Source organism: Phoca vitulina, unplaced genomic scaffold, assembly GCF_004348235.1.
Source record: "Phoca vitulina isolate PV1807 unplaced genomic scaffold, GSC_HSeal_1.0 scaffold10, whole genome shotgun sequence".
Taxonomy (NCBI): domain Eukaryota; kingdom Metazoa; phylum Chordata; class Mammalia; order Carnivora; family Phocidae; genus Phoca; species Phoca vitulina.
The window spans coordinates 15121624-15138683 of NW_022589713.1; the positions used below are offsets into that span (position 1 = coordinate 15121624).

The 17060-nt window shown below is 35.9% G+C and overlaps 1 protein-coding gene and 1 pseudogene across 2 annotated transcripts in view; one reads left to right on the plus strand and one right to left on the minus strand.

Annotated features, from left to right (window-relative positions):
* The window catches only part of ATR (ATR serine/threonine kinase), a 97399-nt gene that overhangs the window by 18501 nt on the left and 61838 nt on the right, over window positions 1-17060 (plus strand). For both annotated transcript variants that reach the window (XM_032408540.1, XM_032408541.1), the window contains exons 11-19: window positions 870-1060; window positions 1146-1246; window positions 1405-1576; window positions 2405-2575; window positions 4151-4345; window positions 6354-6539; window positions 10299-10391; window positions 12179-12309; window positions 14309-14452. In XM_032408540.1, the coding sequence (XP_032264431.1) occupies window positions 870-1060; window positions 1146-1246; window positions 1405-1576; window positions 2405-2575; window positions 4151-4345; window positions 6354-6539; window positions 10299-10391; window positions 12179-12309; window positions 14309-14452 (1384 nt within the window). The remainder of the gene's footprint in view (window positions 1-869; window positions 1061-1145; window positions 1247-1404; window positions 1577-2404; window positions 2576-4150; window positions 4346-6353; window positions 6540-10298; window positions 10392-12178; window positions 12310-14308; window positions 14453-17060) is intronic.
* Window positions 7357-7731, minus strand: LOC116634971 (annotated as a pseudogene).

Here is a 17060-nt window from a genome sequence, read left to right on the forward strand (position 1 = left end):
GTTTAGTTCAGTATCATGAGGTTCAGTATTCTGTATCCTCTTTAGTGATACCAGGGACCTTCTTAATGTGTCCCCTGCCACTATCTTGGACCTTCAGAACTTCAAATAATTAGATACTTTGCCCAGTTGAGGACTATATATAGGCTGTATCTTCTTAGCCACTTTTCCAATGGTAATATATGAGTATGTTGAGAGCATGAGATTTACATAAATACTTGTAAGATCCATTTGTTTGGGTAGTAAATTGCAACTTGTTCTCAAGTTTTCAAGATAATATGTAATAGGTAGTTTCTAGGGCTCCCTGAATCTTATAATGTAAGATTAACAGTAAGGCTAAGATTGCCCTTAAAACCGTTCACAGTTCTTTGGATTAGTGAAATGTGCTTTTTTTCTTTTTTTTAAGAGGGTGGAGAGGGACAGAGGGAGGGAGAATCTCAGTCAGGCTCCACACCAGCATGGAGCCCAATGTGGGGCTCGATCTCACAACCCTGAGGTCATGACCTGAGTCAAAATCAAGAGTCAGATGCTTAACTGACTGAGCCACCCAGGCACCCCGGATTAGTGAAATGTGCTTTTAAGTCTGTCTTGGTAAAATATGATCTACAAAATCTAAGTGACTAGTCATTTTATAACTTAAAAAAATCTAGAATTTATTTTAGATTCAGATTATTTATAACTTTTATTAAGTATAAAGTAAATTTAAATTTGTAAGTATTCAATTTAATCTTCCACAAATCTGTGTGCTCTAATTTAAATATTGACATTATAAAGCAAGTTAGAAATCTTTGTAAATTGTTTATTGATTTTTTTACTGTACAACTTTGATATTTGATGTGTTAAATTAGGTATTATATGCTCTCACCCTTTAGCTTTCATAGATAATCTATATCATCTTTGTAAGCACCTTGATTTTAGAGAAGATGAAACAGATGTGAAAATAGTTCTTGGAACTTTATTAAATTTAATGGAAGATCCAGACAAGGATGTTAGAGTGGCTTTTAGTGGAAATATCAAGCATATATTGGAATCCTTGGACTCTGAAGATGGATTTATAAAAGAGGTTGATAGTTTTTATTTTTAAACATTTGTATCTTCATTAACCTGGCTCTAAAAAATTCTTTAACTAGTTAATTTTATTATTCTAGCTTTTTGTCTTAAGAATGAAGGAAGCATATACACATGCTCAAATCTCAAGAAATAATGAGTTGAAGGATACCTTGATTCTTACAACAGGGGATATTGGAAGGTATATTTGGCAGCATTTGTATACTTCCTTTTTTGTTTGCTTTGTGTTAGAAATGGTGGTGGGACAGATATGATATAGAAAGAAATGTGTTAACATGTATTTTTTTATGAATTTCCATTTATATTTGAGACATTGATGATAACTTTTTTTAATTTTAGGGCAGCAAAAGGAGATTTGGTACCTTTTGCACTTTTGCATTTATTGCATTGTTTATTATCGAAGTCAGCTTCTGTCTCTGGAGCAGCATATACAGAAATCAGAGCTCTGGTTGCAGCTAAGAGTGTTAAACTGCAAAACTTTTTCAGCCAGTATAAGAAACCCATCTGTCAGGTGAGAGTCAGAATTGGCCTTGACTATAGGAAATAGCAGTACTTTGCAAGAGTTTGAAAAAAAAAGCCATATATATATGTTTTTTTATTTGTCTTGCTTTAAAGGATATATATATATATTTTTTTTTTAATTTTATTTATTTGTTTGAGAGAGAGAGCACGCACACACATGAGTGGGGGAGGGACACAGGGAGAAGCAGATTCCCCTCTGAGCAAGGAGACCGATGTGGTGCTCGATCCCAGGACCCTGAGAATCATGACCTGAGCTGAAGGCGGACATTTAACCCACTGAGCCACCCAGGCGCCCTTAAAGGATATATTTTTTAAATGATGTATTCAGTTTATTTAATAGGAGAACCTAGATCTTACCAGTTTTACATTTTATGATCTTGGTCTGGAGATACATATTATAAATGGGAGGGGAAAAATCATCTTATGATAATATATTGACTTATTATGCTCTGTTGTTGATCTATTAAGAAATGCTTTTTTAGCCTTTTAGTGATGATAAACTTTTTTAATATTGTGGATAAGGCACTTAGTTTTTAAAAAGGTTGATTCAATTCATGGTTGAAAAGTTAGGATATGTTAAAATACTGGCTTTGCCCTGTTAGTGGTGTAAATTTAAATTTCTTAACTAAACATGGTTTCTCCATTTGTAAAAGGGAGATTATGACATAATCTACCTCATTAAGGTTGTTAAACAAAAATTAAATGAGCTAATTCAGGTAATGTGTTTAGAGCACTGATAATGTTCTTTATGTTAGGTTAGAGAGTATTTGTTAAATTTCCTTCCTTGTATGAAAATTAACAAATTGTTTTGCTCTAGTTTTTAGTAGAATCCCTCCATTCCAGTCAGATGACAGCACTTCCTAGTACTCCATGCCAGAATGCTGAGATGAGGAAACAAGATGTGGCTCACCAGAGAGAAATGGCTTTAAATACCTTGTCTGAAATTGCCAATGTTTTTGACTTTCCTGATCTTAATCGTTTCCTTACTGTAAGTTGCAAGGTGTAGTTGACTTAATTGAGGTTTTCAATTTTGTGTTTATTCCATTCTAGTCTTGTTTAAGGAAAATCTGGCAAGTACATTGAGGAGCATATAGATCCTGGATTTTCAAATTTACATGTTTTCTTTTGACTTTGATATGTTATAAAATTTAAGTTCATGTTAATTTGAGTTATTGCTTTATATGGTTAGTTATCCTGAAAAGTTAATACTAATTGATTAATGCTAACTAATTCAGTTGACTGAGCCCTTATGTCTTTAGTGCTATGATTTGTTCCATTGGTAATGCACAGTCTTATATCATTTTTATCCCTAAGGAGAGTAATATAGTACAAAACTATTGATATATATGATCTCCTGTGAATTCAGATTACAGAGTTTGTAGTATGGAGTGGTTTGGGAAGCCTTTGAAATGTCATTAGGGTTGAGATTTGAAAGATGGATGGAGTAGATTATCTTACTACCTTCTCGCAAGGGCAAAGTTATAATTATCCTTAATAAATTATAATAGTGATTCACACTGTCAGAACTGAGTATTTCTCCCTACAATATTACTGTGTTTTAAACAAACTTAAAATTGCTTGTAAATTGGTCAAATCCTGGAAGGAAATATGATAGTTATAGTAAGGATCATAAAGATACTCTTATCTTTTCATTCAGTAATTTCACTCTGGGAACCAAAAGTGCAGGTGTTTATTGCAACATTTTCCAAGTAGCAAAACTAAACAAAACCCTGAAAAGAAACTAAATGTCTAATATTTAGGTTATAGAACGAACCATTAATATAATAATTTTTAATATTTTATAGACTATCTTATGTTAAATCAGTCTTAAAATAGCTTCATTTCAATATTAAATTGAAAGGTATTAAACAAGTAAGGTATAAGCATCTCTGAGGGCAGGGCCTGAGGCTAGTTTACTATTACGTCTCCAGTGCCTAGTGTAGTGACTGACATGTAGTAGGTGTTTTTTAGATACATGTTGAATGAATAAATGAAAGGCCAACCATTTTATGTTTGGAATTTTATATATATTTAATGAATAAGATTTTAAAGGAAATAGACCAAAATCAAAACAGATTTTTTTTGCCATGTTGGGATGGTATGTTAAAATGGTTTTATTAATATTGAAGCATGAACTTTTTAATTAAAAAAAAAAACAACTTAAAATACTGTATTTACGGTTACTCTTGCTTGTTGTCTAAATCCAAGTTAGCCCAAATAATAAATCAAACTTGGAAATTCTGCCTAAGAGCATGAGTATACTTTAACACATACTCATGAAAAGTTATCTTCTTTACTTATGTACTAGCGTATACATTAGCTACAGTGTGAACTCTGCTATCAGGGACCTTGGCCATTTTTTTGCTTCTATACCTGTAGTGCCTGAATCATAGTAGATGCTCAGTAAATATCTGTTGAGTGAATAAATGGTAAATCTGAATTTAAGTCACATATGGACTCCAGATTTGTTTGGCATTTTAAAATATTTTTGCACATAACTTATGTGAATATGTTATTACCTGGACAAATGTACTTTTTAGTAATTGTAGTGTTTCTTTTTCAGAGGACATTACAAGTTCTGCTACCTGACCTTGCTGCCAAAGCAAGCCCTGCAGCTTCTGCTCTCATTCGAACTTTAGGAAAACAATTAAATGTCAATCGTAGAGAGATTTTAATAAATAACTTCAAATATATTTTTTCTCATTTGGTCTGTTCCTGTTCCAAGGATGAGTTAGAACGTGCCCTTCATTATCTGAAGGTAATTGTGTGTTTGTGTATATTTTACTCTTTTATTTAAATTAGCATTATAGGGAAGCTGTTGTAACATTATTGTAGGAAGGAGAGTGAGTAATTTATAGCTTATTCTAGAGTAATATAAGTGCAAATAGTATCATGCAAAATAAGCTTTATTTTGGGCCTAGAGGAGCATATTAAATAGAATTATTCATTTGTTATTTTCTTTGATCATTTCACCATAATGGCATATGATAATCATCCATTCGTGGATCAGGTTCTCAACTCATTTCATTTTAGAATTTTTTTTTTTAGCTTTTTTTTTTTTTTTTGTAGTCTCAACACCCATTGTGGGGCCTAACTCACACCCTCAAGATCAAGAGTCACATGTTCTTCCAAGTGAGCCAACCAGACACCCCTCATTTTAGAATTTTCTTTTTTTTAAGATTTTATTTATTTCACAGAGAGACGGAGTGAGAGAGGGAGAAGCAGGCTTCCTGCCAAGCAGGGAGCCCAATGCGGGGCTCAATCCCAGGACTCTGGGATCATGACCTGAGCCGAAGGCAGATGCTTAACGACTGAGTCACCCAGGCGCCCCTCATTTTAGAATTTTTTGATTGGAGGGACACTTGATGGCTCAGTCGATATCTGCTCAGGTCCTGGGCTCCTGGGATTGAGCCCTGCATCGGGCTCACTCCTCACTCCTCGCCTGCTTCTCCTTCTCCTCCCCGCTCATGCTCACTCTCTCTCTCTCTCTCAAATAAATAAATAAAATCTTTTTTAAAAAATGAATTTTTTGATTGGAGCTGTAAGTTGACTGATATGCAAATAATTATATTTACAGGAAGAGGCAATCTCAACTATAGCATAATGCTAGTGTTTTGTTTAGTTACTTAGTGCTCTGATTACAATTTGGCCCAGTATTTTGCTTGTTTTTTAAAATTTAAAATTATAGCTTATACTTCTTTTTTGGTGTCATACTAGCAATGATTTTTTTTTTAATTAATTTTTTTTTTAGAGAGAGCGAACGCACATGGGGAGGGACAGAGGAAGAGAGAATCTTTTTTTTTTTAAGATTTTATTTATTTATTTGAGAGGGAGAGAGTTCGTGCAAGCATGTGCAGTGGGGCGGAGCAGAGGGACAAGCAGACTCCCCGCTGCTGAGTGTGGAGTCCAACGTGGGGCGCGGGGCTCGATTCCAAGACCCTGAGATCATTACCTGAGCCGAAATCAAGAGTTGGATACTTAAACGACTGGGACAGCCAGGCACCCCCGTGACAATATCTTTGAAAAAATACAAGACTATGCAGGAACAGGAGAAACTGTCAGATACATACACGTGACTGCTGTTTTCTCTGATGTTAATTTATTTCATGTGTTTCAAATATGGTAGCAATAGATTTCTTTCCACATGAGAATTATTGAATATTGAGTATGTTTATTCATTTTGAGAAAGAAAATCTATATTGTAGAGGTAGAATGATAATAATATTTTCCTACATGTCAGAACTTTACTAAACAATTTATATGGATCATTTCACTTAGTCCTCGTTAGTTATCCAATGAGATAAAGATGCTGTTATTTTTCCATTTTATAATTGAGAAAGCTAAGGCAGAGAGAGGTCAGATTAGGTAACTTGTCCAGGTCACAGCAGAAGTAATAAGTGACAAAGCTGGAATTTAAATTCAAACAGTTTGACCAGAAAGACTGCTCTAAGCCACTATACTATATTTTCTCCCAGGGATTATGTATCTAAGAATAATGAGTTGATAATATTTTAAGAAAACTGGGACTTCCTTTTTAAAATTTTATTTGAAAATAGTCCAATCACTTTTCTTCATTACCTGTAGCCCATGGGAGACCTGCTGGGAGAAACTGAGATTAAAATCCTTTTCTAATACCTTTTAAAAATACCATTAGTAAATCTTGTCAGATGATCTAAAACTCCTGATTTACTAATAGTATGTTAAAATCAAGATACTTGCTTCTAAGAGCCTGTTATTACTATTTTTTTAATGTATCTTTGGATTAGAATGAAACAGAAATTGAACTGGGGAGTCTATTGAGGCAAGATTTCCAAGGATTGCATAATGAATTATTGCTACGTATTGGAGAGCACTATCAACAGGTTTTCAATGGTTTGTCAATACTTGCCTCATTTGCATCTAGTGATGATCCATATCAGGGCCCCAGAGAGATCACATCACCCGAATTAATGGTAAGGAATGTTTTATGGGCTTTTTGTTTGTTTGTTTTTGCTTTTTTGTAGCTTAATTGTGAGATTGGAGAAACAGGTATTGTATGCATCTTCCAAATGCTAGAGATTTATTTAAATTTCAAATCAGGATTTTTATTTTGAAAAGGTTGATGATTTAAATTATATGGTCACAGCAAGGTATATATTGAAAAATATGTGTTTTGAAATGATTATAGATTTTATTTTTTCACTGGGTAAAATGTTCAAATTAATTTTTCTTCACTACTTTTTAACTAGAGTTAAAAAACTTCTACTCCCAACTACCTGTTTGGCACAACATACTAACTACTTCTCTTTTCCTATCTTATTTAACCTTTCAGTGGTATTCAGTACAACTGACCATCCCTTCCCTTGTGGCTTCTGTCATACCACACTTTTTTGATTTTTTTTTTTTTTTACTGTCTACTCAGTCTTTATTGGCTCTTTTTCTCTACTTTGTCTACTTTATCCTTTATTTTATTTTTTTTAATATTTTATTTATTTGAGAGAAAGAGTGAGCGAGAGAGAAAGGGAGAGAGGGAGAAGCAGGCTCCCCACAGAGCAAGGAGTCCGATGCGGGCCTTGATCCCGGGACCCCAGGATCATGACCCGATCCAAAGACAGACGCTTAACTGACTGAGCCACCCAGGTGCCCCAGTATCCTTGCCCCTTCCTTGTCCATACATAAATATTTTGAATATTCTTCTTTGCAGAGTACTCACATTCCCATTTTGTAATAATATTAACAACTTAAATGTAACACTTTACTATATTCTTTTTTCCCCCAAGTTCCAAAAAAGGCTTTATTACATACAGAGGAGAGGGGTTCAGTCCTTCTTGGCTGCTGCTTTCGTCATGGCTGCCAGGACATTGCTCAGCTCCTTTCTCTTCCTCTTGGCACAGATGTGTGTCCCCATCCTTTTCTTGATGAACTTGAAGGTGTGCTTGTCCTTGGAGACCTTGAGCAGCTCCGTTGCATGCTGCCATATGGGGTGAAGCCACACACCTCTCATATCATGTCCGCACAAACTTGATGTGCTTGATGAGGTGCCTGCAGCAGCTTCTTTACTTTGGTTTGTTCATGTTCTTAGTCACCTTGTGGCCCTTGTTGAGGCCCTTGGCCATAGAGTCGTGCAGAGCCATGGCTGCTGCTTCTCAGTGGCCCCTATAGCAAAAGCAGTACTTTACTATTTTCTTAGTGTTTTTTGTTTTTTTTTTTTTAAAGATTTTATTTATTTATTTGAGAGAGAGAATGAGATAGAGCATGAGAGGGGGGAGGGTCAGAGGGAGAAGCAGACTCCCTGCTGAGCAGGGAGCCCGATGCGGGACTCCATCCTGGGACTCCAGGATCATGACCTGAGCCGAAGGCAGTCGCTTAACCAACTGAGCCACCCAGGCGCCCCTATTTTCTTAGTGTTTAATGCATGTTATTTAATCTCTACAACATCTCTGTGCAGTAAGTCTTTTCATTTTACAGACTCAGAGGAGATAAGTAACTTACCCAGCATCACACACTGGGTAGGTCAAAATCGGGATTCAAACCCAGGTTTGGCTGACTTAAAGCCTATACCCTTTCCTCTAGGACCCTCTTATAAGAAAGAATTAATCCTGTTCACTTCAGGAGACCCAAAGTGCCATGGTCAGTGATACCTAATCTATAACTGTTGATGCCCATGGCCTGTACCCCTCTACCACTGTTACCTCAGGGGATATTGACCCCTGTGTCAGACCTATTGTTCTGCAGGTTATTTTTTCCTTATTTAAGTACTTTTTTCCCCACCTTGACTCTGAATGTTCTAGATAAGGACAGTCACTTTGTCTTTTTCTGTTCTTCTCCTTAAGATTAAATATCCTCTCCATTCTGGGTCCTTCTGTGAGTCAGATCCTGAGGATCTCACCCCTAGCACACTTCATAGTTCAAAAGCTCATGATTTTCTCACTGTAGAGTACTGTTTAATCATATTTTGTCTTGGTGATTATAAATCACTAATTTTTTTTTTACTTTTTTTTTATTCTGTTAATCACCATACATTACATCATTAGTTTTTGATGTAGTGTTCCATGATTCATTGTTTGCGTATAACACCCAGTGCTCCATTCAATATGTGCCCTCTTTAATACCCATCACCAGGCTAATCCATCCCCCCACTCCCTCTCCCCTCTAGAACCCTCAGTTTGTTTCTCAGAGTCCATTGTCTCTCATGGTTCATCTCCCCCTCCGATTTCCCCCCCTTCATTCTTCCCCTCCTGCTATCTTCTTTTTTTTTTTTTCTAACATATAATGTATTATTTGTTTCAGAGGTACAGATCTATGATTCAACAGTCTTGCACAATTCACAGCACTCACCATAGCACATACCCTCCCCAATGTCTATCACCCAGCCACCCCATCCCTCCCACCCCCTACCACTCCAGCAACCCTCAATTTGTTTCCTGAGATTAAGAATTCCTCGTATCAGTGAGGTCATATGATACATGTCTTTCTCTGATTGACTTATTTCGCTCAGTATAACACTCTCCAGTTCCATCCACGTCGTTGCAAATGGCAAGATTTCATTCCTTTTGATGGCTGCATAATATTCCATTGTATATATATACCACATCTTCTTTATCCATTCATCTGTTGATGGACGTCTTAGCTCTTTCCACAGTTTGGCTATTGTGGACATTGCTGCTATAAACATCGGGGTGCACGTACCTCTTCAGATCCTTACATTTGTATCTTTGGGTAAATACCCAGTAGTGCAGTTGCTGGATTGTATAATAGCTCTATTTTCAACTTTTTGAGGACCTTCCATACTGTTTTCCAGAGTGGCTGCACCAGCTTGCATTCCCACCAACAGTGTAGGAGGGTTCCCCTTTCTCCGCATCCCCTCCAACATCTGTTGTTTCCTGACTTGTTAATTTTAGCCATTCTGACTGGTGTGAGGTGATATCTCATTGAGGTTTTGATTTGGATTTCCCTGATGCCGAGCAATGTTGAGCACTTTTTCATGTGTCTGTTTGCCATTTGGATGTCTTCTTTGGAAAAATGTCTGTTCATGTCTTCTGCCCATTTCTTGATTGGATCATTTGTTGGGTGTTGAGTTTAAGAAGTTCTTTATAGATTTTGGATACTAGCCCTTTATCTGATATGTCATTTGCAAATATCTTCTCCCATTCTAGTTTCACTAATTTTTAAAATACTAGATGTGAGAATATATACTTTTAGAGAAAATCCACCAAGTGCTTATTCTAATATCCTAACATAGGTAATATAGAAATGATGTTAGTGGGGAGGGTATGTACTCTGGTAAGCGCTGTGAATTGTGCAAGACTGTTGAATCTCAGATCTGTACCTCTGAAACAAATAATGCAATATATGTTAAGAAAGAAAAAAAGAAGAAGAATGTAGCAGGAGGGGAAGAACGAAGGGGGGGAAATCGGAGGGGGAGAAGAACCATGAGAGACGATGGACTCTGAAAAACAAACTGAGGGTTCTAGAGGGGAGGGGGTTGGGAGGATGGGTTAGCCTGGTGATGGGTATTGAGGAGGGCACGTTCTGCATGGAGCACTGGGTGTTATGCACAAACAATGAATCATGGAACACTATATCTAAAACTAATGATGTAATGTATGGGGATTAACATAACAATAAAAAAAAAAGAAATGATGTTAGTTAAATAAATTGTTGATTTATGAAGTTCGATCTGTGTAAAACTTACATAATATCTGTTTTATGTGTATTTTTTTTTTCATTAGGCTGATTATTTGCAACCTAAGTTGTTGGGCATTTTGGCCTTTTTTAACATGCAGTTACTGAGCTCCAGTGTTGGCATTGAAGATAAGAAAATGGTAGGTAGTGATATTAAGTTGCAAAGTTCTAGAATTCATATAGAATTTATAGGAGACATGACTTCTGCTTGTAGCTACAAACATTCAAAGGTAAGAAATAAATATATATAGTTAGCAGACTCCTTATCAAGAAGCCTGGCTCTTTTCATACTTTGGTGTTCTGCTTGGTCCTTTCAGGACTAGTCTTTATTGGAGTTTTCCACTGTAGTAATCCCTGTGCTGGTTTGCATGCAGTTTGGGATGCAAATGTAGCCTCTTCCCTAGAGTACCTTGGTAATTTTGTTTATTTTTGTCATTAATTGTGCATTTTTTCAAAATAAAATATTTATTTTAAAAAATTTAAACCATAAGAAATAATCAAACATATGATATTCTGAATCTCTCTATCCCTTTATAAGCTTTGGGGGAATCTAAAAAGAGGAATTATATCACTTACAGTTTTTGTTTGTTTATAAAGCCGGTTTTAACCCAAACTGGCTTAGAAGACTTTATTGGCTTTGTGACTAAAAGTGTAAGAATAATATAGCTTTGGGCATAACTTTATTTTGGACACAGTGTTCTCAGAATTCATCTCTTAGCTCAAATGCCCCTGGATTGGCCCTATACATAAGTGCCAGGTGATGACCCCAAGGGCTTCAGGCTCATGTCCTCATACCATCTAGCTCAGTGGGAAAAAAAGAGACTAGCATCTCTGATGGCTCAACAAAAGTTGCATAATTGAGTTCATTGGTCCACACTGGTATGTTGTGAGTCATGGCCCATGGTGTTTTTGAAAACCAAAAATGTTAGGTTATATAAAGTCAAGTAACTTCAATATTTGTCAGTTTATGTTTAAATGTGTTTGGCACAATGAAGTTTCACTATGACTACTGTAACAGTTGGTCACCACTAGAAGTTTCTGTCCATAGATTAGGAGAGAATTTTAGATACTGATTAAATTTCCCTTTTTATTGCTTTCCATATCTGCAGTCAGTAAAATTACAGAAAAAAATCTCTGAGTAGAAGCTTTTATTTCAGTCTGTACTCTTCTTCTTTTAATAACCTTAAGGAGCCAAGACATGGTACAATATTAAACTCTACTTCCACAGCCAATACTTAATTCTCTTGGTGTCACCTGGTAAATTTAATCCTCCAGACAACTTCTGTTTCATCTCCATGGAATCTTTCTTATCGTTATCCAGAGTGAGAGAATGACCTTCAATCTAAGAAAACTATAGTTTGTGTTTTAAACCATAAAAAGCTTGTATGTTTTGGTACATAGTTAAGGTTGTCTAGAGAGTTTCTTTATCCTTTCATTAGAACCTGGAGCTGTTGATACAAGTCCGATTCTGTGTTCCACAATAAAATGTGTACATAATTTTCTGGGTATGTCATCAGTTTTGTTTTTCTAAATTTGTTTGTTTTACTAAATTCAGAGCATCTTGAAATTAGTACCATTAGGACAAAAATACATGTGCTACATAATAGTTTGGGATGAATATGAAGAAAATTAAACAATAGGTATTATATTCTTAATAAATTTTAAAATTACTATTCTAGAGCACTGCCAGGACAAAAATAACAAATTACCTTCACAAGAAAAAAACAGACCAGAACTCAGCTTATATTTTTCCAATTCGTAATTCTTACATAAGAATTTGGACAAAACAAACTGACCAACATTTAGACATTGTGTTGCCAGAGAATAGATACTACTCTGAGATGTGGGTGGGATCTTGTCCTTAGGGCTCATCTACTCCTGCTGACTTGTTTATAGGCTTTATTTTAAAGCCCTACTTACCTTATAGGCTTTGAACAGTTTGATGTCTTTGATGAAGTTGATGGGACCAAAACATGTCAGTTCTGTGAGGGTGAAGATGATGACCACGCTAAGAACTGGCCTGAGATTCAAGGATGATTTTCCTGAATTGTGTTGCAGGTAATTGACTGCCTAAGTTCATTAGAATTTTTGCGTTTCCCAGTAGCATTAACTTGAATTCTTATCTCTTTGAGGGCTTCAGGCTGTAAATAATTAAGATGGAAAGGATATTTGTATTGAAAGGGAATATGTTTACTTCTTCAAAGACATACTAGTATGAAATCTTTTAACATACTGGGAAATAAAATAGTATAATGAACCCCTCCATACCTATTTTCCAACCTCAACACTTATCAACATTGCTAATCTTAATCTGACCACCTCCACCTATTTTATTGTTAGTTGGAATGTTTTAGAGAAAACCCCAGTATCAAATCATTGCACTTGTAAATACCTCAGATTTATCTAATGGATAAGGCATTTAAAAAAATACGAGCATCATGAATTATTATACTTAGCAGAATTAGTAGGAATTTCTTAATATCATTTAAAACTCAGTCCGTTATTCAGATTTCCCCAATTGTCTCAAAGATTTTTTTCCCCAAAAATGTTGATTTGAGTCAGAATAAAATAACGTGCACATGTCACACATTTGGTTGTTTGGCCCCTTAAATATAATCTCTTACAAACAGATTCAGTCCTTAAGACCCTTCCCCACACTTCTTTCAAGCCATTGAGATTTTGGCATGTAGGATTCCTAATTTAATATAATTTTAGTATTACTTCTAACAGACTACTGAATGCAGTTTAAGCTTCTTGAAGGTCCTTTTTTTGTTTTATTTATTTGTTTATTTACCTATGTATTTTTGTTTTTTTCAGAGGTCTTTTTTGTCCTTAGACTGTACTTATTAGAGATGGAGTGTCAGAATAATATGTTTTTTTGTTTGTTTTTTTTGTTTTTTTAAAGATTTTATTTATTTATCTGACAGAGAGAGACACAGCGAGAGAGGGAACACAAGCAGGGAGAGTGGGAGGGGGAGAAGCAGGCTTCCCGCAGAGCAGGGAGCCCAACCTGGGGTCGATCCCAGGACTCTGGGATCATGACCTGAGCCGAAGGCAGACACTTAACAACTGAGCCACCCAGGTGCCCCAGAATAATATGTTTTAAAGTCATGTGAAGTAATTCTTTTCTGTCACCAACTTGATACTCATTTAGGTTCAGTTGTTTCGGTTTGTTTAAAATTTTTTTAAAGGATTTATTTATTTATTTGAGAGAGAGACAGAGAGAGTATGAGCAGCAGGGAGGGCATAAGAGTGACAAGCAGACTCCCCGCTGAACACAGAGCAGGGCTCAATCCTAGGACCTTGAGATCATGACCTGAGCCGAATTCAGACGCTTAACCGACTGAGCCACCCAGGTGCCACTAGTTTGTTTAAAATTTTTAGAGGTTGCTTTTTCCCTCTTTAATTTTAAATTCATATAAAACATAAACATTGTCTGAAATTCAAATTTGTGAATCTAGATTTCATTTCTAACTATAAGTATCTATTTTTCTTAATTTTTGTATAATTCTCCCCTTTTTAAAAGTATAAACAAATTGGGGCACGTGGGTGGCTCAGTCGTTAAGTGTCTGCCTTTGGCTCAGGTCATGATCCCAAGGTCCTGGGATCCAGCCCTGCATTGGGCTCCCTGCTCAGCGGGAGGCCTGCTTCTCCCTCTCCCACTCCCCCTGCTTGTGTTCCCTCTCTCGCTGTCTCTCTCTGTCAAATAAATAAATAAAATCTTAAAAAAATAAAATAAAAATGTATAAACAAATACACACACACACTTATTTTTGTATTAACCTTGCCCCAAAAGGTAGCATATTATAACCTCTGTTTTTTACCTTGCTTTTTTTGACTTAATACATTAGAGAGATCACTCTGTTTGCATATAGAGTACTGATCTTTATTCTGTTTTTACAGCTGCATTGTAACCTTATTATTTGTATTGTTGTTTGCCTTTATTATTTGTATGTATGTATTATTTGTATATATTGTTGTAGCTAATAACTCACTGATGGGGCTTTACAAATAATAAAAACAATGTGACTTTTAACTTATTTATTTTTTCACATAGAGCTTGGGATTGTTTTGTTCGTTGCCTGGATCATGCTTATCTTGGTTCCCTTCTCAGTCATGTGATAGTGGCTTTGTTACCTCTCATACATATCCAGCCTGAAGAAACTGCAGCTATATTTCACTACCTCATAATTGAAAACAGGTATTTATTGTAACTGAAATTAATAGTAAAGATAGCAACTTTTTATTACTGTATATTTATGTCTCAAGGTATTGGGATTACTGCTGGCAAGGTGGAATTGTTCACATTCTTTTTAATTTAGGGTGCATCAAACAAAAATAATTGACATGCTTTAAGTCAATACAGATTGAAGTGATGTTATTTCAGTTGTGATATTGATCCATTATAATTATATTTAAAACATTCTTAGATCAGCAACTCAAAATTATTTTTCATCAGTTTTGAAAAAAGGCTAAATTTACCTTTCCTTTCTTTTTTTTTTTTTTTAAATTTTATTTATTTATTTGAGAGAGAGCATGAGCAGGGTGAGGGGCAGAGGGAGAAACAGACTCCCTGCTGAGCAGGGAACCTGACGCGGGGCTCAATCCCAGGACTCCAGGATCATGACCAGAGCGACAGGCAGACGCCCAGCTGAGCCACCCAGGCACCCCTTAACCTTTCCTTTTCCTTTCCTTTCACACTTAAAAGGCAGACAGTTGAATAACATGAGAAAGGTTAGGAGGGATGTTCACTTACTTTCTATAGCTTACCTTAGTTGACAGTCTCATTACTTCATTGTATTAGCTTTTTAACCAGCCTCCCTTCCTTTAGGATTTTATCACATTTCTTCATATTATTCATATTTAAAGCATTTCTTTTATCAGTATTATTGTAACATATGGAGATTTTCTATGATTCTCCCAATTACTAACAGATGAATTTCAAATTGCTTATCTTGACATTCAAGTCTTTCCAAAATTTGGTCACATCTTATTTCTTTAAATCTTTTCTCAAGATTTTCCAAAACAGACTATGCTCTAGCTTACTTGGACTGCTATTGGAAGAACATATGTTACTCCCTTCCATTTTTGTATTTCACACTGGTTGCTTTTTAGCCTGGAATGTGTTTCTATACATTTTAAAATTGTTTCTATGTTTACACTTACTGTTATATGATATATATATTGCCTTTGCTTCGGAAAAGCTGGGTTTGAAGTACTACCTATTTACCTGCTTACTCACCTATACACATACTCCTGCTATTCCCATTAATCATTTTCAGTAACTGTCTAAGCAGGGAGAAAGTACAGAAAAAAAGGTTAAAGTAGTTTTTTTTTTTTCAATTAAAATACTTTTATTTTTGATAATTTGAATATGATAGAACATAATCACTGATCTAGATCACTTTTTCAAATACTTTTTGTATTATTACATAAATAGTGTTACCTGTGCTTTTTATTATATAGCAGTTAATTCTCTACCTTTTCATATAAAAAAATTCTTTCATTTAGTGCTAGTTAAAAGATCTTAAACTCCCTGAATAAAGAAATTCTTTCAGCTTCCTTTATTGTTACATCACCAGTGTCTAGCACATAGTGGCACATGATAGTTGCTTGATATATATTTATTGCATGAGTGAATGAAGACTAGAATTTAGAAATTCATTATTGGGACTCAGAAAGATTAGAGTATTATATTTGAAGCAAATTAAAAATTGTAGCCTCAGTAAGAATTATTGATATCTTTTTCTCTAAAATTTTTAATGAGAATTGTGTTTTAAGGTTGGGTTTGGCTATCTCTTGCTGCACTGTGAACTACTCCAAAATCTGGTGTCTTAAAATGACAGCATTTTTTGGGTGCCTGGGTGGCTCAGTTGGTTAAGCGACTGCCTTCGGCTCAGGTCATGATCCTGGAGTCCCGGGATCGAGTCCCGCATCGGGCTCCCTGCTCAGCGGGGAGTCTGCTTCTCCCTCTGACCCTCCTCCCTCTCATGCTCTCTGTCTCTCATTCTCTCTCAAATAAATAAATAAATAAATCTTGAAAAAAAAAAAAAAAAAGGCATTTTTATTTACTCAAAATTTTGCAATCTGGACTGGGTTCAACTGGTGGATTCTTTGGTCATTGGTGTGGCTGCTATCAGCCAGCAGGTAGACTTAGCTGGGTTTCTGTCTCTTTCCATGTAGCCTTAGAGCCTCACTCTTTTCACGTAACCAGTCCCTGTTGGTGGCCTTACGCAGTGACTTAGGACTCTGATGAGCACAAAATCAGAAGCTACCAGACCTTTTTAACACTTAGGCTCTAAATTGGCACAGCATTTCCTCTGCCATATTCTGTGTGTTAAAGCAAGTCACACACCTTGCCCAAAATGAAGAGGAAGTGACTATACATGCATACATATACAAAGAAGTATAGTTTTATTTGGGGCTACCAACGTAAATATTGCAACAGCTGATTTCCTTAGATTTGATTATTTAATATTATTAACCACTAGACATGGTTAGGAAGAATCATTAATCCACTAGCACTTTTTTAAAGAATTTATTTATTTGAGAGATAAAGAGAGTGGGGGGATGGGCAGAGAGATGGGGGAGAGAGAAACCGAAGCAACTTGACGCTGAGCACAGAGCCCCATTAAGCTCCATCTTACAACCCTGATGAGATCATGACCTGAGCTGAAATCAGGAGTTGGACACTTAACCAACTGAGCCATCCAGCCGTCTCTTGCACTTTTTTTTTTTTAAGATATTAGTTTTTAAATCTCTACACCCAATGTGGGGCTCAAACTCATCACCCGGAGATGCTCTACCAA